Here is a 24483-nt window from a genome sequence, read left to right as displayed (position 1 = left end):
TGTACGGCCCTGTAACTTGTTTATTTTTTTTAATCTAATGTGACTTGGTAAAATTAGTGAAATTAGTGGGGTCTTTAAAACTGCAACAGAGGCTGGCAGGTTACCCCCAGGGAGGCAGGAGAGTCGAGCCTGGAACCTTCCTCGTGTTCTCTTTTACTCACTCTCAAAGATGGGTATGATCATCAATACTCAAGAAATTAGAATGTTAAGTTCCAGGGAAGTAACTCGCCCTACCACCTAGTATGTTAAACGTTCCCCGCAATTCAGTGTTGAACGAGTGGAAAGGACTAGTCAGTGGCCCTGCTGTGGATTTGAACCCAGCGCTGGCGCACCCGAAGGTCAGCTTGGTGCCTCTCCACACAGAACAGGGAACCAGAGAGGCAGGCGACCGCTGTGCATTTGTAGCAGGTGGTGTTAGAAGCTAGCGGGAGGCAGGGGGGCAGAATTATAATCACCCGGCTGTCAGCAGTCTGAGGGGAAGAGCTCTCCCTCGGGAGGATAAAATCGTCTAGAGCTGATTGGGAAAACACATCAAGCATTTGGTAAACACACGACCTTTGGAAAGGGGCCTGCTCTGAATACCCGAGCCAATAATAATCACCTGACAGCAATTTCCTGCAAGCTGGTTTCTTATCATACATCTCGCAGTGCGTCCGCCTTCCTTTGTTGCATACATGATCTGTCATTAGCCCAGGCGGCGGGGATAACGTACATACCGGCATGCGTGGGCTGGCACCATAACCCTTGTGCTGCCAAGCTTTGGGAGAGCCGCTCACGGGAAGAGGCATACAGAAAAGGGCCTTTGGCCTAGGCTTCATCCAGCACGCCCGCTCAGACATCTGGGAGACCAGTCTGCATGCCAGCTCTGCTGGGTGACTTCCGGTAAGGCCCTTCATCTCTCTGAGCCTCGGGGGTGGTCGTGTGGATGAAGGAAGACCTGAATAAGAAGGGGCCAGCAGAGTGGCTTATAAATAACTGAGCAGTGGAATGGGGAGGGACCTCTCCCCTTGCCCCCACCTACAGAATCCTGCAAAGAAGGGCTGGCTCTCACTCCCCCTTATTCTGATAAGCTCCTGTGGTGTTGCAAACTACCCCAACATTTAGTGGCATAAATAATAACCCTTTTGTTATGTTCATGGATTCTGTGGGTCAGGAATTCCTGCAGGGCACAGGGGGGCTAGCTTGTTTCTGTTCTGGGAGCCTTAGCCAGGAGGACTGGGGGCCGGGGGGGGGGGGCGGCATCCCTTCCAAGATAGTTTCTATTGTGGGTTGAATTGTGTCTTCCCAAAAGATATGTTCGAGTCCTGACCCTGCACCTGAACATAACCTTATTTGGATATAGGGTCTTTGCAGATGTAATAAGGTGAAGACGAGGTCATGCTGGATTAGGTGAACCCTAATCCAGTAACTAGTACCCTTACCAAAAGGCCATTTAGACATACACATACACAGAGGCAAAAATTGGGAGTGATGCATCTGTACGCCAAGGACTGCTGAGAGCCACCAGAAGCAACGACGGAGGCAAGGAAGTGGTGTGGACTGAATGTTTTTGTCCCTCCCCAAATTCATATGTCCCTCCCCAGCCCCCAGTGAGGCTGTGTTTGAAGGATAGAGCCTCTAAGGAAGTAAATAAGGTTCAGTGAAGTCATAAGGGTAGAGCCTGACCACGGAGGAGGATTCACGTCCTTCTGAGAAGGGGCACCAGAGAGCTTCCTCCCTCTCCTTATGCACACAAAGCAGAAGCCAGGTGATGGCTGAGAGAAGGTGCTGTCTACAACCCAAGGGGAAAGTTTTCACCAGACCCCAAGCATGCTGGCACCTCGGTCTTGGACTTCCCATTCTCCTAAACCATGAGGAGATCAATGTCTGTTGTTTAAGCCATGAAGTCTATGGTGTTTTGTTACAGTGGCCTGAACTGACTAATACAGAGGATCATTCCCTAGAGCCTTTGGATTTCGGACTTCTGGCCTCCAGGACTCTGGCAAAATAACTTCTTGTTGACTTAAGCCACCGTGTTTGTGGTGACTTATTACAGCAGCCCTAGGACATTAGCAACAGTTTCATGGCTCACATTTGCAGGGCTTAGAAGGATGAAGAACAGATTCACCAGGCCTGTTGACCAGATGGTCTGCATGTGCCCCGCCCCCAGCACATCTGGGGTGTTTACCACGTGGATGAACTGCTGTAAGCAACAATAATAGCTTATAAGGTCCATTAATCTTTGACAAAGCAGGAAAGAATATCCAATGTGAAAAAGACAATCTCTTTAACAAATGGTGTTGGGAAAACTGGTCAACTACGTGCAAAAGAATGAAACTGGACCACTTTCTTACACCACACACAAACATAAATTCAAAATGGATGAAAGACCTACATGTGAGACCTGAAATCATAAAAATCCTAGAGGAAAACACAGGCAGTAACTTCTTTGACATCAGGCGTAGCAACTTCTTTCTAGATATGTCTCCTGAGGTAAGGGAAACAAAAGCAAAAATAAACTATTGGAACTACATCAAAATAATTTCTGCACAGCAAAGGAAGCAAGCAACAAAAACTAAGAGGCAATCTATGGAATGGTAGAACATATTTGCAAATGATTATCTGATAAGGGGTTAGCATCCAAAATATACAAAGAACTTATACAACTCAACACCTCAAAAATAAATAATCTGAGTAAAAAATGGGCAGAAGACATGAACAGACATTTTTCCAAAGAAGACATACAGATGGCCAACAGGCACATGAAAAAATGCTCGACATCACTTGGCATCAGGGAAATGCAAATCAAAACCACAGTGAGGTATCACCTCACACCTGTCAGAATGGCTAAACTCAACAACACAAGAAATAACAGGTATTGGTGAGGATGTGGAGAAAGGGGAACACTTGTACACTGTTCGTGGGAATGCAAACTGGTGCAGCCACTCTGGACAACAGTACGGAGGTTCCTCAAAAAATTAAATAGACTACCCTATGATCCAGCAATGTCCCTCCTGGGTATTTACCCAAGGAATACAAGAACACTCATTCAAAGAGATACACGCACCCCTGTGTTTATAGCAGCATTATCTACAATAACCAAGATACGGAAGCAGCCAAAGTGTCAATCGAATGATGAATGGATAAAGAAGATGTGGTGTAGATATAAAATGGAATATTATTCAGCCATAAAGAAGAATGAAATCTTGCCATTTGCAATGACAGGGATGGAGCTCGGGAGTATAATGCTGAGTGAAATAAATCAGCCAGAGAAAGACAAAAGACAAATACCACATGATCTCACGCATACATAGCATTTAAGAAACAAAATAAATGAGCAAAAGAAAAACAGAGAGAGAGAGAGAGGGAAACCAAGCAACAGACTCTTAACTATAGAGAACAAATTGATTGTTACCAGAGGGGAGGTGGGTGGGAGGGTGGGGATAAAAGAGTACACTTATAGGGGTGCGTGGGTGGCTCAGTCGTTAAGCGTCTGCCTTTCGCTCAGGTCATGATCCCAGGGTCCTGGGATTGAGCCCCACATCGGGCTCCCTGCTCGGCGGGAAGCCTGCTTCTCCCTCTCCCACTTACCCTGCTTGTGTTCCTGCTCTCTCTGTCAAATAAATAAAATCTGAAAAGAAAAAAAAGAGTACACTTATAATGATGAAAAAGAAAAAATAAATTTAAAAAATAAAAGCTTCTCCTCAAAAATATATATATATAACTTATAAGTACAGTTGCCATTTTTCAGGGGCTCACAGCATGCCAAGGATGATGCTAACCGCTTTACAAGCATTATTCTATTTCCCCTTTTGGCTTCGGAGAAGTCCAGCCTGGGTTGCAGATGTGACCCTGCAGCTTCTTCTACCCCCAATGCACTAAAATCCTAGTGATGGAGACAGGTAAACATGTTTTGACAACCAGAGTCACAGGTGCTCTGATGCGGAGAGCCCAGACACTGGTCAACGTGAGCTGGAGAAGGGGGACTCAAGGAAGGCTCCTGGAAGAGGTGACCCCAAAGTAGGATTGCCGCTGGGTCCTAACTTACGGTAGGACCCTCACGGCCCGACATGGCAGGTCCGTGTCAGGCCTCGTGAATGGCGAAAGGCACAAAATACGAGGGACCAAGGTCCCACAGCTTCTTGTTTAGGAAGGGTACCGAGGAATCTGTAGCCAGGGGAGCTCGGGCAGGTGGGCGTGGCCACGGCGCGGCGCCGGCGGGCGCGCGCAGAGGGGGCGTAGCCGCGCCTGCGCAGACCGCCTACTATGGCGGCCGCCTGAGACCAGGCCGCTAGAGGACTCGTCCGGACTCTCTCCTGCAGCCCGCGGCCGGTAAGCTCTCGGGAGAGGCGGCAGGATGGGGAGAGTGCAGGGAGCCTCCTGGCAGCGAGCCTAACCTTGAAACCGGGCCCCCACCGACCTGAAGCCCTAGTCCCCACTTGGCCTCAGTGTCCCCTGTCGAGCAATGGTGGTGGGAGAAGGAGCCTTGTCATGTGGGTTTCTGTCCGGGCCCAAGCAGCCCTCTCGCTTCCGGATTAAGAAGGGAGGACGAGGCCGAACTGTAAATGCCTTTTGAGAGGCGTTCAGGGAGGCGGCAAGACTGAAAGAGGAGCCCTGGGAGGGGAGGAGGTCCCCGGAGCCCCTGACTCCCAACTCTGCGCGCCGCCCCCGCGCCCCCGGACCGCGGTCCCTCCAGCTTCCCAGTCTTCACACCCTGCCCAGCATTATCCCGCGCCCGGACACAAACTGTCACAGAACTTCGCCCAAATCCCCATTGTTGAATGAGTGGGCAGAGTGACACCTGAAAGAGGGAAAGCCTGGGAGGCGGGGACGTATTTCAATCCTCAGATCCCAGCAAACTGCTTTTGGAGGGGAATCCTAGGGGAGAAAGGCTGAGAGCGTCAGAGTCTGGCCCCCACGGCTTTAGAGAGCCAATGCACTCAAACCCTAGTGATGGAGGTGCGAGGGAGGTCCCATCTGCAGTCTGGGTGTTCCTTCCCTCTTCTCCAGTGAGGAGACGGGACTAAAACGCATCCAGTTGTAGCATTCCCAGACAGAGACATTTAGTCCTCTTTTTGGATGCAGCCTAATTTTTCCAGTCCTCATTGGTTGAGGGCTTTTGCCTGAGGATGGAGCATGTCTCCTCTGTCACTTTCACCAGCACCATGAAATCCTGCATCATTTTACTAGATTCACAGCCTCGCTTTACAACCCACTTGCTCTGTGCTGGCTTCTAGTGTCAAGTGGGGGAGTCAGCATGGAGACTAATTTAACAAGGGGTCAGCTTTTTCACAAAAATTTTTTGTGTAAGTACGACTTTGGTTTCCATATGGCAAGTCCTTAAATGTAGGAACTCCAGTTATTTGTGCTCAAACTATGAGGACAGCCTGGGTTATTTTTTTTCCAGTTTCCAGTTGAAGAAATAGAGGCCTGAGAGGTTTCATGACATGCCTAGGACACACAGCTAGTGCACACCTACCCAGGTAGGAACAGCTCCTGTAGGAGGTCAGGGGTTATGGGCAGGTTTGGGCCAAACGCCTGAAACCAACCCCAGCACAAGGAATTAACAACCGCTGTGGGCCACGAACTCTGCTCAGTTCTTTACACCCCAGGAACCCTGCAAGGTGAGAATATATAGCTAAAGAAACAGGTCCAAAGAAGTGAAATGATTTCCCCCAGGTCACATAGCTACGAGGTGGGAGACTGGGGTTTACACACCTATTCCACCCAGCATCCCAACCCATGGCTATGCATGTTGCTGCCTTTTGATGCTTTTTGATGAGGCAGAACATCGGGTTGGAGAGGAAGCCTTCCTGTTTTGACCTCTTTGCAGCAGGCGTAGTTTTCCACACTTCAGTTATTGCTGTGTCACCTGCATAATTTCCCACATCTGTACATCACCTGTACGGTGATTGCCTTGGTTGCTTTCCCTTTGAATCTACTCCCCCCACACACTTTTTTAAATTTAAAAAGAATGTTTTAAAGCAGCAAAGGGTATTTGGGCCATTGGAGTCAACTTCTAGGATAAGAAAAAACCAAAGGGGCAATAACTAAATGCAAAGTGTAAATTGTGATTGAATACTGTTTTAGGGAAAACCAGCTATAAAAGGTATTTGCATGAGAAATGGAGAAAATTGGCTATGGACAGGGCTGGGGTTTTATTTTTTATTTATTTTTTTATCTTTTAAGATTTTATTTATTTATTTGACAGAGAGAGACAGCAAGAGAGGGAATGAAGCAGGGAGCCTGATGTGGGGTGAGATCCCAGGGATGCGGAGCCCGATCCCAGGACCGTGGGATCATGACCCAAGCCAAAGGCAGATGCTTAATGACTAAGCCACCCAGGCGCCCCAGGGATGGGGTTTTAAACAGTACAAAGGAATCATAAATTATCTTAGATTTACTAACGGTCTTACGGTTATGTGACAGATGTCTTAAGAGACACTATAGAGGAATTTAGGGATAAAATGTGATGTCTAGAATTTACTTTCAGTTCAGGGGAGTAAAAACCCAGGTAGACAGATCAATTGACCCCATATGACAAGGTGTTGATCACTGGATCTAAGCAGTGGGTATATGGCTGTTTATTATGCTATGCCCTCAACTTTCTTGTCTATTTGAAAACTTTCACAATAAAGAAGTTGGAAAAGATTAAAAGGGAAGGAAAACTTTATCAGTATAAATAGAAATTCAGATCCTTTGCCATAAACAAAAGATTCCTGTGCAAATGAACACACTGCAAACAAAATAACACAATTCTAGCTGGATTCTTTTCCCTTGCAAAGGCTCCGAGACTTTCTACTTTAGGAAAAACATAAGAAAATTTAAAAAGGGAAGCGTCTTCTCCTGGGGTAATGCAAAGCTGTTTACCACCGGACTGGGGAGTGTTTATACCGTTCCCCGTTGGGACCTGCTGTCCTGAGGACTTGATCTTGCCTTCCAGGTGCTGCTGTCCCATGATTCACGAGGAACCCGGCCATGGTGGCTGGCCCCCACCCCAGCTATGGATGAGGTCACCTTCAAAAGTGACACTGTGCTCTCAGATGTCCACCTCTACACCCCGAACCACAGGCACCTCATGGTGCGGCTGAATGGCATGGGGCAGCCTGGTAAGGTCCTGGACATGTGCCAGGGGGCCCAGCCCCATGGATCTCATTTTGTTTTCTGCTTTCTCATACTCCTCTTTTTGGGTAAAAGACTAGGTAGATTGCATTGTTCAGCTGTTATCCTCATACCACTTCTTAAGTACCCTTGTTGCATTGAGTGAAGTCTTGTGCTTTCCTGAGCACTTACTTTGTACAGGGTTGGGGGTAGGTGGGCAGGACTTGATGCTGGGAATGCATAAGGGAATGAGCCCAGCCCTGCTCTCAGGAAGCCCATGGTCTGGTCGGGAGTCAGGGTTCAGGCTCCCATTGCCCCACCCCAGTCCGGCCCCCTTCATCACCTGGCTGGGGGCCTCCAGCTCTTCCCACCGGGGCTCCCTGGCTTTGCTCTGCATACCCTCCCCCTACTCATCTCCCCAGCAGCCAAGGGGATCTTTAGAAAATGCAGATTACATCAGCACCCTGATTTAGACCCTCCAGTGGCTCTGCCTTGCTCTTAGAATAAAATCAGACTCTTCACCCTGGCCTGTGAGGCCTAGCACAACCCAGCCCTTGCCTGTGTGTTCACACTTACCTTTCTTTTTTCCTTCTGTCCCTCATACACTGCACGCACTTCCTCCCTCAGCGCCTTTGCCCTTGCTGTTGTTCGACTCAGAAGATTCTTCCCTCCCAGCTCTGACTCCAAATGTCACCTCACACAGGTCCTCCCTGGCCACCCTCCCCAGCTTTGATCACTCTGTATTAGCTTGTTGTGGTGTAATTAATACTCCCCTTTCCCTTGGGTCCCAGTTTAGACCCTGAGTTCAGGAACTGGAGACCCAGAACAGATGAGTGGCTGGCCTCTGGTCGGGTAGCCTGGGGGGTTGGAGGACTGCAGTCCAGGACTGTCCTCTTGAACCCTTGCACCCCCACCTCCAGCCCGCCCTCTGGAACACATACTCTTACTGAAACTGGTCCCAGTGACATTCTAGCCACCAAATGGGGAAGGCCACTTGGTGTCCTTGTCCTGTCTTCCAGCCCTTAACAGGTGGAGTGGTGTAGTGTGAAGGGCATCAGTTTAGGAGTTGAGCAGACTGGTTTGAGTCTTGCCTTGGCATGTCAAAAGTTGTGTGGTCTCGTTGGCTCCCTTAACTGTCCTAAGCCTCAGTTTCCACGTTGTAAAGTAGAGCCGGGACCACTCTACATAGCGGCAGGGAGGGCTGAGATATGGGGGCCAAGCACCTTCACAATAGATGCTCATCAAGTGGTAGCCGTTCTCAATGGCCCCAGCTCCTCGGCTGAGTCAAATGAGCCTTTTCTGTGGGCATTACTATGTCTCCACCTGGTCTTTAAAACTGTCCGGGTGGAAATCAGATTTTCTGCAAGAAGGAGACAGCTTGGAGATATTCTCCTTTTGTGTTCATCTTGCCTTGCAGTTTTCCTGTCCCAGTTCAAGCTTCTGTGGAACCGAGACTCTCAGACAGACTCAGGGGTTGAGGGTGGCCGTCATGCCATGGGTCCCGCAGAGGAAATGCCTCCCTCTGGGCCGGCTGGTGCCAGACCCCCTCTGGGGAGTGGCTGCAGGAGTGACGCCACCATCCAGGAGGGGCTGGGAGCTCGGCTGGACGAGGACGGAGATTTGGACGTCGAGAGGAGACCACGGGCAGCTTCGGACCCCGAGCCAGCGGGGCCTCCGAGAGACAAGGTACATCCCACGATTCTAACGCAGGAGGAAGACGACCCCCTGGCAGACGAAGCACAAGAGAGCAGCCCCCAGGATATCATCAGAATAGGTAAATACAAGTCTGGCTCGCCTGCCAGTAGTACGGCACCACGGTGTGGATCAGGGCCCAGTGTGTTTGTGGGTCAGGGAAAGTATACAGATCGGAAGTACCAAGCCCGAAGCCACGCAGCTGGGGGGGTTAGTGAGGAAGGTTCTGAATCTATGTCCATCTCCACAGCCACGACTCTTGCCACTCCCAGAACTGCTCATTCGGGGGAAAAGAGCTCTGGGTTGAGTCTGTTCCTTGAGATCCAGGGTCCCTCATGGTATCTGAGGCCCCAGTAAGCCTGGGCACTGGCATGGGGTGGGGACACAGGGTCAGTTAGGGCACCCTCAAAAACAGCAGCAGTGGGGCGCCTGGGTGGCTCAGTCGTTAAGCATCTGCCTTCGGCTCAGGTCATGATCCCAGGGTCCTGGAATCGAGCCCCGCATCAGGCTCTCTGCTCCGCGGGAAGCCTGCTTCTCCCTCTCCCACCCCCCCTGCTTGTGTTCCTGCTCTCTCTATCTCTCTCTCTGTCAAATAAATAAAATCTTAAAAAAAAAAACAAACTCTCTTCCATCCACATGTCCATACAAGTAGTTACTGAGTGCCTGCTCAGAACCCTACTCTGTGCTTTCCGTGGATTACCTCTGTTCCTCACAGCCTTTCCAGAGATGAGCATTCCCATTTCACAGAGGTGGGAACTGAGACCCAGAAAGGTTGAGGAACTTGCCCCAGGTCACACAGCCAGTCAGTGGCAGAGTGATGATTCGCACCCAGGTCTGTCTGATGCCAGAGCCTATGTTCTTTTTTTTTTCCATTTTTTTTTTTAAGATTTTATTTATTTATTTGACACACACACACACAGCACAAGCAGGCGGAGTGGCAAGCAGAGGGAGAAGAAGAAGCAGAGAGCCCAACATGGGACTTGATCCCAGGACCCTGGGACCATGACCCGAGCCGAAGGCAGATGCTTAACTGACTGAGCCACCCAGGCACCCACCACAGCCCATGTTCTTATGTCATGTGATCAGAACACTGGAAAGTTCTGGCCTGGGGAGACGTGGGGGGGCTATGATGGCTCATTTTGCTCTCAGCTTTCACTTAACTGGCCTCCCTGAGGGAGGAGTGGCAGACTTGGTTATTCTATACCGAGGGTTCAGCCTCTGGTGTGTGTGTTTAATGTCTGGGGAATGCACCATCCCACAGGCTGAGAGCAAAGTCCCATAGCAGAGGGCCTGGCCTGTCCCATCTCACGGACCTCATGGTGAGGCCCTTCCTTTCAGCATGCTGTCAGTCCTTCCCACCCTGCGGGAACAGAGTGGCAAGGCAATTAAATGCTCGAGCTACAGGGATAACCCCTGGGTGTTCCATCCCCAGCTGTATGCTTCCATCTGTAAGGTGTGACATAAGGGACCAGGTCTTGGACTCTGGCACGCTGCAGAGCTGGGCTTTAACCCACCTCCACCCCTCACAAGCCCCGTAACCTTTTACAAGTGTCTTGCTCACCCAGAGCCCGTGTTTGCACCTATAAACTGGGGGCCAGGATACTGCCCTTTGGTGATCATTTAATAAGTAATGCCAAATACGTGCCTGTATGGGGCCTGGTACAGAGTGGACGCTAAGCAGATGTCAGTCTCCTGACCCCCTTTTCCTCTGACCCACAGATCAGGTTGTTGTTTTCAGGTTGTGGACCCATCTGAGAAGCCAGTTAAAAAATACCCGGAGGGGAGGCACAACTGGGTGGCTCAGTCGGTTGAGCTTCCAACTCTTGATCTCAGCTCAGGTCTTGATCTCAGGGTCATGAGGTCGAACCCCCCGTTGGGGAACCAAATAGCAGGGGCATGCAGGCTGCCCCCCTCACCTCGTAGGGCAGACCCTCATGAAGGGGGCGTGGGCAGCATCACCCATGCTGCTTCTGACCCTGCGGTTCTCTGCCCTGTCTTGGTCCCTCGGTCCCTTCTCCTGTTCCATTGTGAGCATGTGCTCCAATGTGGGCAAGTCTGACAAGCACATGGAGCCCCCCCCTCCCCGGCACTGTGCACGTGTTGTGCGTATTTTAATTTGATAGCCATCCCCATCCTGCTTAAGAATGCGAGAGCCAGTTCTTTAACAGCAAAGATGTTTGCCATGTTCCTCTTTCTCTTCGGTCTCCTATTTCTGTTCTCTCCCCGCCCCCCATACCACCACAAGATTTTATCCTAATACATTTTGTGCTTGAGAATACATCTTATCATAGTTCACCTGAAAAGGGATACAAACTCAAACTCACTTTGTTGACTTCTGGTCTGGTTCTAAGCATGAGAAACATGCAGAATGCACCGTGACTGTTGTCAGCATAGAGCCGATCCAGACGACATAAACACACTGTGACAAGTGTGCAGTAAAGTGGATTGTAGGGCGCGGTGTGTGTGACCAGGCTGGACCAGCACCTGAGGGGCAGAGATTCCCGGTTATCGGAGCCAGCCTCTGTGCCTGGTCTGTGAGTGACGCTCACACAGCCCCTCCCAACTGTCGTACCACCCGTGTTTCTGCCACTCTGGAGAATGCTCAACTCCAGCACCCATCCGGCTGTGTTTGCAACAGGTTTGCAACCTTGTCTTGTCTGTGTTCTGTCCGTCCCCATTTTCACAGTAGCCCTTTCTCTTTTGGTTTCCATCCTGTCCAGAACACACCATGGCCACCCCCCTGGAGGATGTTGGCAAGCAGGTGGGTAGGTCCCGCCCACTTCCTGTGGCCCCAAAGGGTCTCCCTGGAGCCTCACGTCAGCTGTCATTCCTTGTCCGTCTCTCCCCCAGGTGTGGCGGGGTGCCCTGCTCTTGGCTGACTACATCCTGTTCCAACGGGACCTCTTCCAGGGACGCACCGTACTGGAGCTCGGGGCGGGCACAGGGCTGGCCAGCATCATGGCAGCCACCGTGGCACGTACCGTTTACTGCACAGGTAGGCCCACCGTCTCGGGCTGAGGGGAAGTAGTTTCCCCACAGGGCGCGCCCTGCTATGTCAGAAAGTGAGGCGGAACAGCCGGGAATTGAACTTCGGCTGCTGTAGATTTTGCTATCCCGTTCCATGGTTTTCTTCACCCTCTGTTGTTTTCTCAGTCATGTCGGGATGGCTCAGCACGGCCCAGGTGCAGGAGCACTTACAGTGCAGGAGGCCCCGCTGCCCCACCCACGAAAGCTGGACATCTCAGAAAACCAGGAGGGGTCCGCCTTTTATAAGGCTTGAAAACAGGCTTCATGTTTTTTCCTTGTTATAGAAGTCTTGCCTATTTTTTTGTGGAAACTTCCTAGGACAGCAAGTCAAATTGACTCAGACTTTTACAGTCCCCAGATTCGTTCAACAGTATACAGTTTATTGAGTGCCCACTGTATGCAGACATGGTCCTAGATGCAGGAGATCCAGGAGTGAGTAAGACAGAGTTGCTGTCCTCTGGGAGCTTTAGAACCATTACTTGAACTGTTTGTCTATGGGTTTTTTTTTTAATCATCTTTCCCCTTTTCCTTTGAATGTACATATTCCAAAATAGTAGCTGAAATCAGACTATATATTCATTGCTCTACATTGCCAAAAATGTGAAAAAACATTTTTTCGAGAGTATTTTCCAAAGTCATTAGAAATTATAAATATGACTGAATGACCAGGTAATGTTTCATCTTTTCTTTTTTTTTTTTAACCATTTTCCTGTGTCTGGACATTTTGGTTGTTCCCATGTGTTTTGGTGTTTTTGTTTTTCTCTTTGCAGCTTTGTCAGTTGCCCTGCAGTGAACACCTTTGTTCACCATTGTCTGCTGATCCTCAGACTAGGTTCCTAGAAGCAGGTGTGACCCTTTTTAAGCTTTCTTTTTTTTTTTTTTTTAATTTTATTTATTTGACAGAGAGAGATAGCGAGAGAGGGAACATAAGCAAGGGGAGTGGGAGAGGGAGAAGCAGGCTTCCCGCTGAGCAAGGAGCCCGATGTGGGGCTCCATCCCAGGACCCTGGTATCATGACCTGAGCTGAAGGCAGACACTTAACCGACTAAGCCACCCAGGCACCCCTTCCCTTTTTAAGCTTTTGATACATATTGCCAAGTGATTTCTTTCTCAGTTTTTTTATTTTTTATTTTTTTAATTTTTTTTAAAGATTTTATTTATTTGAGAGAAAGAGGTACAGCACGAGCAGGGAGAGCAGCAGAGGGAGAGGGAGAAGCAGACTCCCTGCTGAGTAGGGAGCCTGATGCAAGGCTCCATGCAGGGCTCCATCTGGGAACCCCGGGATGATGACCTGAGCCGAAGGCAAACGCCCAACCAACTGAGCCACCCAGATGCCCCACTCTCAGTTTTTTATTTTGAAGTAGTGTTAGACTCATGTAGAAGCTGCTAAAATGTTAGAGGAAGTGCCATAGATCCCCCCACCCGCCCACCACAGTGATGTTATGTCACGTACCCGCAGTTCAGTGGTGACATCCGCAATTTGCCAAGGGCATGGTGCTCTCAACTACACCCCACTCTGGCCCACACGCTTTTTCTGAAAGCATGTACTAGTTCATGAGAGGGTAGGATCTCATCAGGGGAGTGTCACTGCACTTTAAATCTTCAGGGTCTGCTGGGCAGAAAGGGGACATCTGCTGCTGTGGTTTGCATCTTTGTTGATTCCTAGTTCCCTTCCTCATGGCGCCTCTGTGTTTCTTATGAGACTGGAAAGGGAAGTTAGGGATCGCCTGTGATGCTGGCACACTTTCCAGATACTTTGCATTGGCCACTGGCCAGGAGTGTGCGGGGCATCCCCGGTTCTGCTCTGTGCCAGGGTGCAGGCAAATTTTCAGCGAGCTGTTCCCAGAGTCAAGCCATCATACACCACCCAAGAGCTTTGCGCTGTGCCTGGTGCCTAACAGCAGCATATAACCAAGTTGTCTTATCCTTGAGAGGGGGGTTTCCTGGCACAAAGAAGGGAGCTCGCATCTATCTACATGGCAAGTTCTAGTTGGCAAAGCCTTTCACATGCTTCAGCCCCGGCCTGTGACTTCATAGTGACCCTGGGCAGTAGTCAAGGAGTCTGTCACCATCCTTTGTCCAGATGGGCAGACTAAGAGTAAGGTCACATGCTGGCCCCAGGTCATACACACGGCCGCTATCACATGGCGGGTGGGGGAGGCGCCCATGGTTCATACTGGTTTCCATGGAGCAGAGTTCTGTGCTCTCCCTCTGGGGCTGGCAAAGGGATAATTGGGCGGCAGCCCCAGGTCTCTGGTCTTCCACTGCCACTTGGCCAAAGCTGCTCCTCTCTTACCTGTTTTATATGTTAAAATCCCACAGAAGATCTATTTGAACAAAAACTCCCATAAAGATTTACAAGCTGCTAAACTGGTTGTGTGCTATCAGGCACACACCATCAATATTCTCTCTACCCAGTGGCCCCGGGAAAGGGATAGGTGTGTCCCAGGCTCTGCATGTTCCCTGGAATGGAGAGTCCTCAGTGGGTGATGGGACGGGCTTGGGACGTCCACAGCCATAGTGGGCCGGGCAAATGTCACTCACACAGCTTTCTGTGCCTTCCATGCATACACTCTCCTAAGTGAAAATCAAAGTTTGGTAAAATGCCTGCACCCCCGCACCCCATGCCCCATCAAGGATGCATGGTACCGAGGATTGGTTCTGCTGAAATGGAGGGAAGTGCCACCTTGTCAGAGCAATGGGCGGCTCAGGAGACAGGGATGGCCGTGACGAGTCATGCTCCAAGAGCGTGCCCCCAGCGTGTAGGAACCTGCCCTGTGTCTCAATGAATCACCTCCAAACACCCATGCCTGTTTCTTTCATACACACTCAAAACAGGAGCTTTCACCCCTTCCCTCTGGACTGCAGAGTCCATCCCCACCAGCACCGTCATCTCTTACTGAAGGGAAAGGTCGTTAAAGAGGAACTTAAAGTGAACATACTTAATGTTGGCAGTAAGCCTACAGGCGAAACGACTTTCCATTTTGCACCTCTCTGCAGTCAGGCTTTTGAGCCTGGAGATGGGAATGCGGTGGTGGCTGGCGTTTTATGGCATGCCCTTCTGTCGTTCCAGATGTCGGTGCAGATCTCTTGGCCATGTGCCAGCGAAACATTGCCCTCAACGGCCACCTGACTGCTGCTGGAGGTGAGGCCCAGCGGCTCTTCCCCCTGAGAGGGAGGGTTCTCTGTTTGGCAGCTGGGACAAACACCCTGTACCATGACTGTGGGAGCTGAGTTCTGCCTGCTGCCCTGTAGACCCAGGTGAACGGAGGGAGCACAATCGTGGCTTCACGGAGCTTCGGATCTGATGACTCTGTCCTTGTGTCATCCACTCCTCCCACACCCACTGCCGAGTCCTGCTTCAGCTCTCTCCCTCCTGGACATCACAGCGGCCCCCACCTGATCTCCCAGCTCCTTGTCTGCCCCACCCAGGATGTCCTGCAAGCCAGACTCTTCACTCCCCACAGAAAATCTTCAGGGTTGGAGTCCAAGCTCGCCCTCTGGCTCCCAAACATCCTGGTCTGACCCCTGCCTGCTTTTCCTGCCTTTTACCCTGATAGCCTTGCTCTCCAACGAGCCGAGCACTCATTTCACTTGCTCTTGGCTCTGCCTGGACCATCCCCCCACGCCCATCTGCCTGATTGTTGGATTTCTGCCTTGACGTGATAGATGGCGGGCAGCCACTCCTCACTGGACTTCCTGTCCAGACCTTTTCCGAGCAGCCTTCCGGGGGGGGGCACTTTCATTCAGATCAGGTCATTCCAGCCCGCAGGCTTCAAACCCTTCAGTGGTCTCCTGTTGCTCTCTGAGTGGACACTGAGCTCCTCTGCCTGTCTCAGGTCCTGCGGGGTTCGGTCCCTGCCATCAGTAGCCTCTGCCTCACAGGACCCGCTCTGTGCCGGCCGCCCTGGCCTGTCTGACGGTCCCAGACCTCCAGACGAGGTCACAGTTCCCTACCACAGCCTCATTTCACCTCGAACCGTTGCATTTTGACGTCTATGTGACCAGTTGATGGGTATCTGCCCCCCCCACTAGGCTACGCGCTCCATGGGGCAGGGGCCTGTCTGTGTGATGCCCCGTCGCATTGTTTGTTGAACGCCCAGTCGTCAAGAGCTGGAAGGGAGGAGTAGGTGTGACTCATGTTCTTTTTGAAGCCTCCCTGACACCGCCGTCTGCCACCAGAGCTGGTCTCTCCTGGGCCCCTGGCATGTCCTCTCAACAGTGCCGTGACCGCATGGCCTGGCTGGTGCGCACTGGCCAGCCAACCTCTGCTGGGCTGCTGGTGCCCGAGGACAGGGACACGCCTCCTAAACCTTTGCATTCCCTGTGTCCGGTGTGAGACCCAAGACCTAGCGCTCAGAAAATGCTGCAGGGAAGGAGAGACATGGAGAGGATGTTGGTGGGGGGGCGGGGGGATTTGGGCATAGAATGGGAAGGGTCAGCCTTTTCTCTGTTTTGAGTTTGGACATTCTGCTTGGTTTTGCTTTTGCAGGTGGTGTAGTTAAGGTCAAAGAACTGGACTGGCTCAAAGACGACTTGTGCACAGGTGCGCATCTTCTTGTCCCTCGTCCTGGCAGACTCACGGCCCCTCGTCCTACCCCCAGGACGTCAGCCCTGTGTCCTGGGCTGAGCAGAGGCTCCCGGCTATTGCCACAGTCCCTCAGCTCACGGCCAGTCTGCTCCATCGGCTGCTGAGTGACCAATGCTGGCCACTTCTACCCACTCTGTCACTCAGACTCGCGGTGTCCCTGTACAGTAAGCACATTAGTCCCCAAGTTACAGGTGAGGACAGATGCTCCGGGTTAAACACCTGCCCAGGACTGGGAGGCAGCCTCCCAGTATGGCTCTCTGTCCTCTGTCCGTGGCAGGGAGTCGGCCATGTGGCTTCAGAGCCAACTACATGGGAGAGTTTTCTAAATTTATTATACAGGCTTTTTCAGACCTGCACGCTTGTTCACTCTTTGTATAAACGCTTGGTCACCTACCCTCCCGGCAGTCCTTGAGGGCAGCCTTACTATGCCCATTCTGGTGCAGAATTGAAACCCAGAGAGGTGGAACACCTTTCTCAGAGTCACACGGCAAGTTCATGAGGACAGCAGTGCCTGCTCCTCAATGGCGGAGGCAGCCCCTGGCAGCCGCGTGGGGAGCCGTGGCCCTCAAGCTGGGGCGCTAGGATTCAGAGCTGCCTGGCCATGCCCGCTGTTCCGAGCTACCCCCAGCTCTGTTTCCTCTCCTGAAGCGTCACTCAGCCTCGGAGCTGGCCCACAGAGAGAGGAACTTGCACAACATGGCCTTTCTTCTTTCACAGACCCGGAGGTCCCCTTCAGCTGGTCTCAGGAGGATGTCTCCGACCTGTATAGCCACACCACCATCCTGCTCGCGGCTGAAGGTAAGACGTCTTGGTCACAGCGGCGCCTGGGCCCCGCCGCGGAGCTCTGCCCGGCCTCCCAGGTGCCCCACTGCACCCGCTCGGTTTTCAGCATGTGAGCTGCTGCCGTTGCACGTTCATGGGGACCTGGCGCCGTGTCCGGGAGTCCTCCGAGGGACAGATCTCCCTGATGGTTGCGTTTTCCCCTCGCCCATTTCCTTCCCCGCAGTGTTTTACGACGATGACCTAACCGACGCTCTGTTTAAAACGCTGTCTCGCCTCGTTCACAGACTGGAAAACGCCTGCACGGCCATTCTGTCTGTGGAGAAGAGGTGAGCTCTGCGCCCCCGAGAGCCGGGCGCCCCCTTCCGAGCGCACTCTCATCGGCAGCGTCCCGTCCCTCACTCGTTGAGCACCTGCTGTGTGCCAGCGCGTACCGTCCGTTACACGCGGGGCCTCCCGTTACCCGCCGGCCAGCCCACCTGACCTCTCCAGTGGGAAGAGAGAGGCTGAGGGGCAGCAGGGACCCTGTCACGGCTGGTCTGTGAGCGGACTAGCACTTGAACGCAGCCATGCTCCAGAGCCGGGGGACACGTGGCCACTCTTTCTGAATGTCCCCTCCAGGATGTCATCTGTCTCCTCAGGGCCCCATGTCCCAGTGCAGACAGAGCCCCTCCAGGACGTTTGCACTTGAACATCCTGAAGCATTAGGGCTCCCATTGACAGAGTATCCATTTTATGGTGGACACAGTACTGGACACTTTACATTATTTTTTCCAATTTCTCTGCTAGGGCACAACTTTTCTGAAAGCAATTTGGAATATGTAGCAAAAGCCATAAAACCGGGGCACTTGGCTGCCTCAGTAGAGCTTGTGATTCCTGATACTGGGGTTGTGAGTTCAGCCCCACATTGGGTGTAGAGATTACTTAAAATCTTAAAAAAAAAAAAAGTCATGAAACTGACCCTACTTACTGACCCAGCAGTCCAGCATCTAGAAATTCACCCTGTGGAAGCGCTCACAGCTGTGTCCGCACTGTCCACCTGGGCATATCCATCACAATGTTGTTTATACGGATAATATCGAGGTGCTTCTTCACGGCACACGTGAGCAAGGACAGCATGTGGACCACGCCTGGATGCTGATTTTATAGGCAGAGGGAAACCTCGAGAGCCCTGACTGGATATTGGAATGTTAAAGAATCATCATCACATTTGTTTTAGGTGAAACAAAGAAGCAGAGGATCCTTTATCTTTTCGAGTTGCGTGTGGCTGTATTTACAGAGGAGACACTGTGGGCTGGCGTTAGCTTTTTAATAATCCAGTCTGGGTGTGCAGGAGGCAGAGGCCACAGCGGCCATGAGCTGGCAGTGGTTGAAGCTGGGACAGTTGATCATGCTGTCAGAAATTTCTCGTAATAAAAGATCTGGGAGATAAAAGGGGAAAAGGCCAAGAATTTGAGTTTCAGCATGAATTGTGTTGCTGGTTAGGGTGTAGAGGTGGCTGAGTGGCCGGGCTGGGAGGACTCGGGAGGATGTGTTCTGAAGTCGCCCCTCTGATGGCTGCCCACCCACTGCTCTCAGGCCCTGCCCTTTGTACACTCACTGCAGATATGGTCATGGGTACCTCGTGTGCAGATTCTTTGCTGGGGGAGGCAGGGGAGGCCAGTGGGTGGTGGTCTGCATCCACCTCCTGCTCTACTTTGTAGCTCAGGGCAGGGCCTGTCTTTTGGGTAGTGGTATCTTAGCCACCTGACTTCTCCTCTCTGAGCCTTGGTTGCCACGTCTGTAAAATAGAAGCAGTGACTATATGTCCACCTCCTGGGCTCTCCTTCAGATTCAGGAAGGAAGCGCACCCAGTGCTCGGTACACAGTAGGCGCTCAGTGAAAATCCGCTGGTGGGGAGTGAGGCCAGGGAGCAGCCGGAAGGCGAGGCATGTGTGTCGGCTGCTTGTTTGCAGGCTGAACTTCACGCTCAGACACTTGGACGTCACGTGTGAAGCCTACGACCACTTCCGCTCCTGGCTGCAGCGGCTGGAGAGGCTTGCGGACGGCCAGCTGCGCTTCGCGGTGGAGCCGGTGGAGGCCTCCTTCCCACAGCTCCTTGTCTATGAGCGCATCCAGCAGCTGGTAGGTGTGGCCCCACCGCGTGCGGGCCATCGTTGCTGCACGTGACACTGCTGACCCCAGGGCCCTCCAGACACAGGACCGTACCCTGTGCTGTCGAGGCAGAGGAGTGTGAGCAGCCGAAGGCTGTGGTGGGCTCTCCCCTTCTTAGGGGTCACTGTGTCTGCAGGTGGGCCTGTAGGCCAACCGTCGCCTTGGACTTGAGAGCCTGTTCTCTCCCTGCGGGCAGTTCAGGCTCCAGTGGAAGTAGGGCCGAGCACAGGAGGTGGTTGGTGACACAGGAAGGCAATGAGGGGGCACTTGGTGGGGTTCTTGATGTAGGAACCCCAGTCCTGGAGGCCACACCTTCACTGTGGGAATACACTGGCCTCTCAGACTAGGCAGGCTTAGCTGATGACCAATGGCCCTTCTGACCAGGCACAGTGGGTCCATCAAACTAGGCCTCTGAGTAATCATACTAGTAACGGCACACAGGCCAGGTACCAGGCCGAGCTCCTTTCTCCCCTGCCTTGGTGGATACCGGGACAAGGTAAGTCACCCCACCAGGCAGCGACAGAGCTGGGTCTTAATCCTGCAGCCACATCACTTCCTATTACGGTTTTTAAACCCAGCTCATAGGGGGAAGTCTGGGAAACAAAATTACCCTTGAAAATCCCTTATAATTACCAGGAGCTGCAAGTCCAAAGGTCTGGAATGAATGACTTTTGTTCTTTTTGCCTCTTGGCTGTGACCGCCCCTTCTGTGGTGGGTCTGTGGGGACCAGTCCTAGTTCTCAGGAGGAGAGGGGAGGATGAGGGGTAACAGAGGGCTCTCCCTCGCACGCTCCCCAAGCAAGCACAGCACTGGATTTGTGTGGTTGCCATGTGTGAGGAGCAGCCTTCTGTTCACGGCTACGCCACCTCTGGGCCACCTTCCTGCCCGCCCGTCTCCCTGTAGACGGCAAACGGTCTACTGCCAGTGAGGATTCAGTCCCCACTAAGAACTTGGTGTATCTGTACCTTCACCTGCCGTGTCAGAAGGAGCAGCACACGACCAGGAAAATCAGCTCCTCAACAAAATTCAGCAGTCATGGGACGTGGCACTTATAGTCTCCCCAAATGGAAAAATTGTGACTTGCTGCCATTCTTCTGGTCCATTTTGATCGTGTGCTGTCCTGATGCGTCTTGGATGAATGCCAGGACTTAGCCATCCAGCTCTTCATCCATAGTGGGGCAGAAAGAACAGCCCAGAGCAACGAAGAATCAGAAGCAGCTCCCCACTCCTGCGGCAGCGTGCGTGCTGCCCCGTGGTGACTCTTCTCCTTTGCTAATTACTCCCTCTCTGACGTTGTGAGGTCTCCTTTGCGAACCTTGGGAATCTACTTTCTCTGTTTCCTGCAGGAGCTCTGGAAGATCTTTGTGGAACCAATAATGTGACCCATCGCATCCACAAGCACGGCTTCTCGACTGTTCTTAGAATGTGTTTCTAATAAAATGGAAAGCTCATAAAACAATGTGTTTGAGATTGGATCATTTTAAAAATGTGGCAGACGCACTTTATATGCCCCAGGACTGTTTGCTGGAGTCCGTTGCTGCCTCCCAGCAGCAGCCAGAGAATGTCCTTGCTCTGGGCTAGAAGTCCATCTAGGTGCCTGTTGTCCGTGCTGTCGGCTTGTCATGTGTGTGCCAGGATGTCTCGAGAGCTGTGGCCAGGTTGGGCAGGTGTTCTCAGCTTGATTCCACTTGAGTCCATTACTTCAGGTGTCCTGGTGGGCGGGGGACCCAGGGGACCAGCCGGTGGCATTTAGCGGTCCCCTGTGTTACGTGCTTACAGATGTGTTTAATATGGTCGCCATAATTGCGGTAATAACACTACACAGAATGAGGCACAGAAGCCTCGTTGCCTTCCCCGTCCCTCTGGCCAGGGCCCATTCAGAGGAGGTGGCAGGAGCTGGCAAAGAGGCCTTCATTTTCTGTTTTAACTCTTTCTAACCAAAATCAGATGAGCTGAGAACAGACACGAGCACTCTTCCTGGTCGCGTGTGGCTGACTCGGGTGCACACCATGATCTGCCTCGTGGCGTTTCCTCCCAGAGCCCGGGCTTCTTCCCCGCCTCCACTTGGGCTCCCTTTTCTGGTTGCATCACATGCACTTATCTCTGTCTGCACCCCTCCCATCTCAACCCCTCCCTGTTGCTTTCTCCCTCCTCTTCCTTCCCAGCTCAGGTCCCACCCTCCTGCTGCCTTGGCCCTCCCTGCAGACCGCCCCCCCCCCCCCCCCCCGTCCTGCTGCTCAGCACCAGACAATGAGTTCCCCTCCCTGCCTGCCCCCCCCACAGTCCAGATACCCTCCTGGCGTCTCTGCCTCTCCGGCTCCATCTGGACACCAGATTAACTCATTTCATCTTCCCAACACCTAGGACTTCAGCCTGGTTACACCCACTTAACATTTGTGAAGGCCACTGGCCCAGAGTACGTAGTCGACACGTACTGTTGAACGAACACTGAATAGGAACTGTTGCCTGGGAGGCTGCTGCCCAGTCAGGCGCTGCTGCCCAGTCAGGCACTGCTGCCTCCGGGGGCGGTTAGCCATGTTTGGAAAGGTTTGGCTTGCCACAACTCAGGGAGAGGGTGCTACAGACCAGGGGTGCTGCTTAAAACATCCTGTAACGCACAGGAATGCCAAGGTCGAGAAATCCGGATGAGGAAGAACAGTAGCTTCTTTAGGAAAGAAAAACGGGTGTTGGCTGAACATGCAGAGAAGGTGACCCAAGAGAAGGAGTCTCACCCTCCCCTCTGGGAGTGGGAAGATCCACACACACCATCTCTAAATCTTCCAAAGACCCTAGAGAGCAGAAGCAACCCCCATTTTACATACGAGGAACATGAAGTTCAGAGCAGTTGGGCCACCCGCCTGACATCATGGATGCCAAGTGGCAGCCGGGCTCAGAGCCCATGCTCCCCCCGATCCCTTTCCCACAGCAAGTTTCCTGGCCCTCCAGCAACAGCAGCCCCGGCCCAGACCTGACTCAGAATCTGCTCTTGGGCAAGACCCCGGTGATTTGTGCACAGCGAGGGGTTCGAGAAGCGTAGCCTTGGAGCTCTTACTGTTTTCCGAGGTTCCTACACAAAACCATCCCTGATAGACTTGTTGCCATCATTGAACAGAGTTGCAGATCACAACGAGGTACGTTAATAACAAGTCCTGGAAACAGAGCCCCATGAGACAGAGCCCCCAGCTGGTGATGTGTCAGCACTAACTGACATTTTCCTGGCACTCCTGGGGACAAGCCCATAAATGTAATTGGCACCAAGCAGTAGAGGCGTCATGCCTTTCACCTGGCGCATTAGGGTGAGTGCTTTCATGTCTAAAGCACTCGGCCTGAAAGCTTCCTCTAAGTGGGGCCTGGAATTAATCCGGATCCACTATAATTCAAAGCATTGTCAGATTTTCACTTCTCGGAGGCAAAATGCCCCCTTCTCACTGTGTTTTATGGCTTTGCTTGAGTTTCCAGAAGTTCTTGTTTGGCAGCAATATTTCCGAATCATCAAACCATCAAAATGTTCTGCTAGGGAATTAACCTAGATAGACCATTGCACTTACTTGTTTGTTTGTTTGTTTTTTACACATTATAACGTTTTCAGAGAATATATGGCTCAAGGAGGGTACTTGGTTGTCCAAGCCTTTCCAGGAAAGATTTAGTAAAGCCAACAGTGATACTGTGGCCCCCATCATTTCTCGAATTACTGTGCACCCAAGTCACCTGGGGTTTTGCCAAAATGTAGATTCTGACTCAGGTCCTCCTGGTGGGGCTTCATGCTGGAACGTAACCAGCCGCCAGGGGGTGCTGGCGCTGCTGGTCCAGCAATCACCATGAGCAGCAGGGCTGGGACACATCATTCCTGGTTAAGAGCACAAACTCGGGATGGGCAGAGCAGCTTCTGATCCAGGCTCTGCCCCAGGCCAGCCAGACAACCTGGGACAAGTGGCCTAGCCTCTCTGAGCCTCTGGTTTCCTCGTCTGTGAAATGGTAAGACTCCCGTCTTTACGCAGAGTTATTGTGAGGATTATATTAGATAATCCACATAAGATGTGCCAGGGAAGTTTTCAACAGATTGCAGGTATTATCCTAATACAGTTTTTTGGCTTGGGAGCATTTTCAGCTTGCACGCTGTGGCGTAGCGTCATCACCTGCTAGAGAAGTCTTTGTGAGCAATCTGTACTTCTCTCTGCAAATAAAGTGCTCCCTCTTTTTTCTGTATCCTTCAGTAGTAGCTGGGCAAAGAGCAAATGTGAAAAGGCATGTGGAATCAGCCTGCCTTAAATTCAGGCTCCGCATTACACGTGAGAGTCACCTTGGGGACCTAAAAGGCCCTCAGAGGAATAGCCAAGCCATCCTACACACCGCCGACCCCAACTCCAACAAGACACCCTGTGGGCTGCCGGCAGCAGGAGACATGATTCCTGGGGAAGCAACCTCAGAGACCAAGTTCTTCATAGAGTGAAGACCATGGTGCCTGCCCATTTGCAGTGAGACCCTTATGCGTGGAATGGCCTGGACTTGGGGAGCTGTAAGTTGACAGGCAGACCTTGGCCTTACATGACTGACATGGAACGTCACTAGGAGACCCAGCTTGCCATCTCTGTGTCAAAGTGGCCTGCACACGTCTTGGCCCTCAGCCACAGCAGCCACATGTGCCCCCCATGGGTACAGGAGCAAAAAAGCTGTGTGCATGGTCCTCTCAATGAGATGACACCTCTGTCCATGCTGTGTTTCCTGTCCTGCATGCTCCTAGAAAGCTAAGTGAATGGACTTTTCACTTAGGTTGCAGCCCCCTGCATCTTGGGAGGGACCGCCAGTTGGAACCCACCCCTGCCACTTGGCCAGTGCACCTGCCCAGGAGACAATAGCGCCACCGACATTGGAAAGAGCAGGAGTTTCAACCCCGGATTCCAGCTCAAACCAGGGAGACCTTCCAGGTGGTGCTGCTTGTCTCATGGCAGCTCCGTGCAGTGTCCCAAAGCAGGTGTCAGCAAGGATCTGCTTACCCGACATCGGTTAGTGATTCTGCCCAGCAATACCAGTCAGCCAACTGGTGGCTTTTAAATCATGTGAACTACTAAGTGATGTTACAGCCTGTCTACCAACAGACTGATATCAATCCGATACTTCTGTGCATTTCAGCCCTCTGTTGGAACCAGCAAGGGCTATGC

The 24483-nt window shown here is 52.0% G+C and overlaps 1 protein-coding gene and 1 long non-coding RNA gene across 6 annotated transcripts; one reads left to right on the top strand and one right to left on the bottom strand.

Moving 5' to 3' along the window:
* Positions 1-564: 564 nt before the first annotated feature.
* Positions 565-4142, bottom strand: LOC141373978 (uncharacterized). Its single transcript, XR_012380456.1, has 3 exons — positions 4028-4142; positions 3571-3610; positions 565-937 (listed from the first exon to the last, which is right to left on the bottom strand). It is a non-coding gene; the product is annotated as an uncharacterized lncRNA (long non-coding RNA).
* Positions 755-20783, top strand: METTL22 (methyltransferase 22, Kin17 lysine). Of its 5 annotated transcripts, none has more exons than XM_073899539.1 (11): positions 755-882; positions 6923-7088; positions 8498-8854; positions 11493-11533; positions 11623-11767; positions 14873-14944; positions 16292-16345; positions 17108-17188; positions 17397-17499; positions 19126-19294; positions 20671-20783. In XM_073899539.1, exons 2-11 carry the CDS (start codon positions 6983-6985, stop codon positions 20704-20706), a joined length of 1164 nt encoding a protein of 387 aa, XP_073755640.1. In that variant the 5' UTR covers positions 755-882; positions 6923-6982; the 3' UTR covers positions 20707-20783. The 5 variants fall into 5 exon arrangements, with proteins under 5 accessions (XP_073755640.1, XP_025716010.1, XP_073755642.1 ...); XM_025860225.2 differs by lacking the exon at positions 755-882 and adding an exon at positions 4224-4311; XM_073899540.1 differs by lacking the exon at positions 755-882 and adding an exon at positions 5450-5603.
* Positions 20784-24483: the final 3700 nt, after the last annotated feature.

This window comes from Callorhinus ursinus, unplaced genomic scaffold, assembly GCF_003265705.2.
Source record: "Callorhinus ursinus isolate GAN/ISIS: 27379988/994484 unplaced genomic scaffold, GSC_fseal_2.0 scaffold13, whole genome shotgun sequence".
Classification (NCBI taxonomy): domain Eukaryota; kingdom Metazoa; phylum Chordata; class Mammalia; order Carnivora; family Otariidae; genus Callorhinus; species Callorhinus ursinus.
Note: the sequence above shows the minus strand (reverse complement) of the source record. Positions and strands in the feature narration are given on the sequence as shown.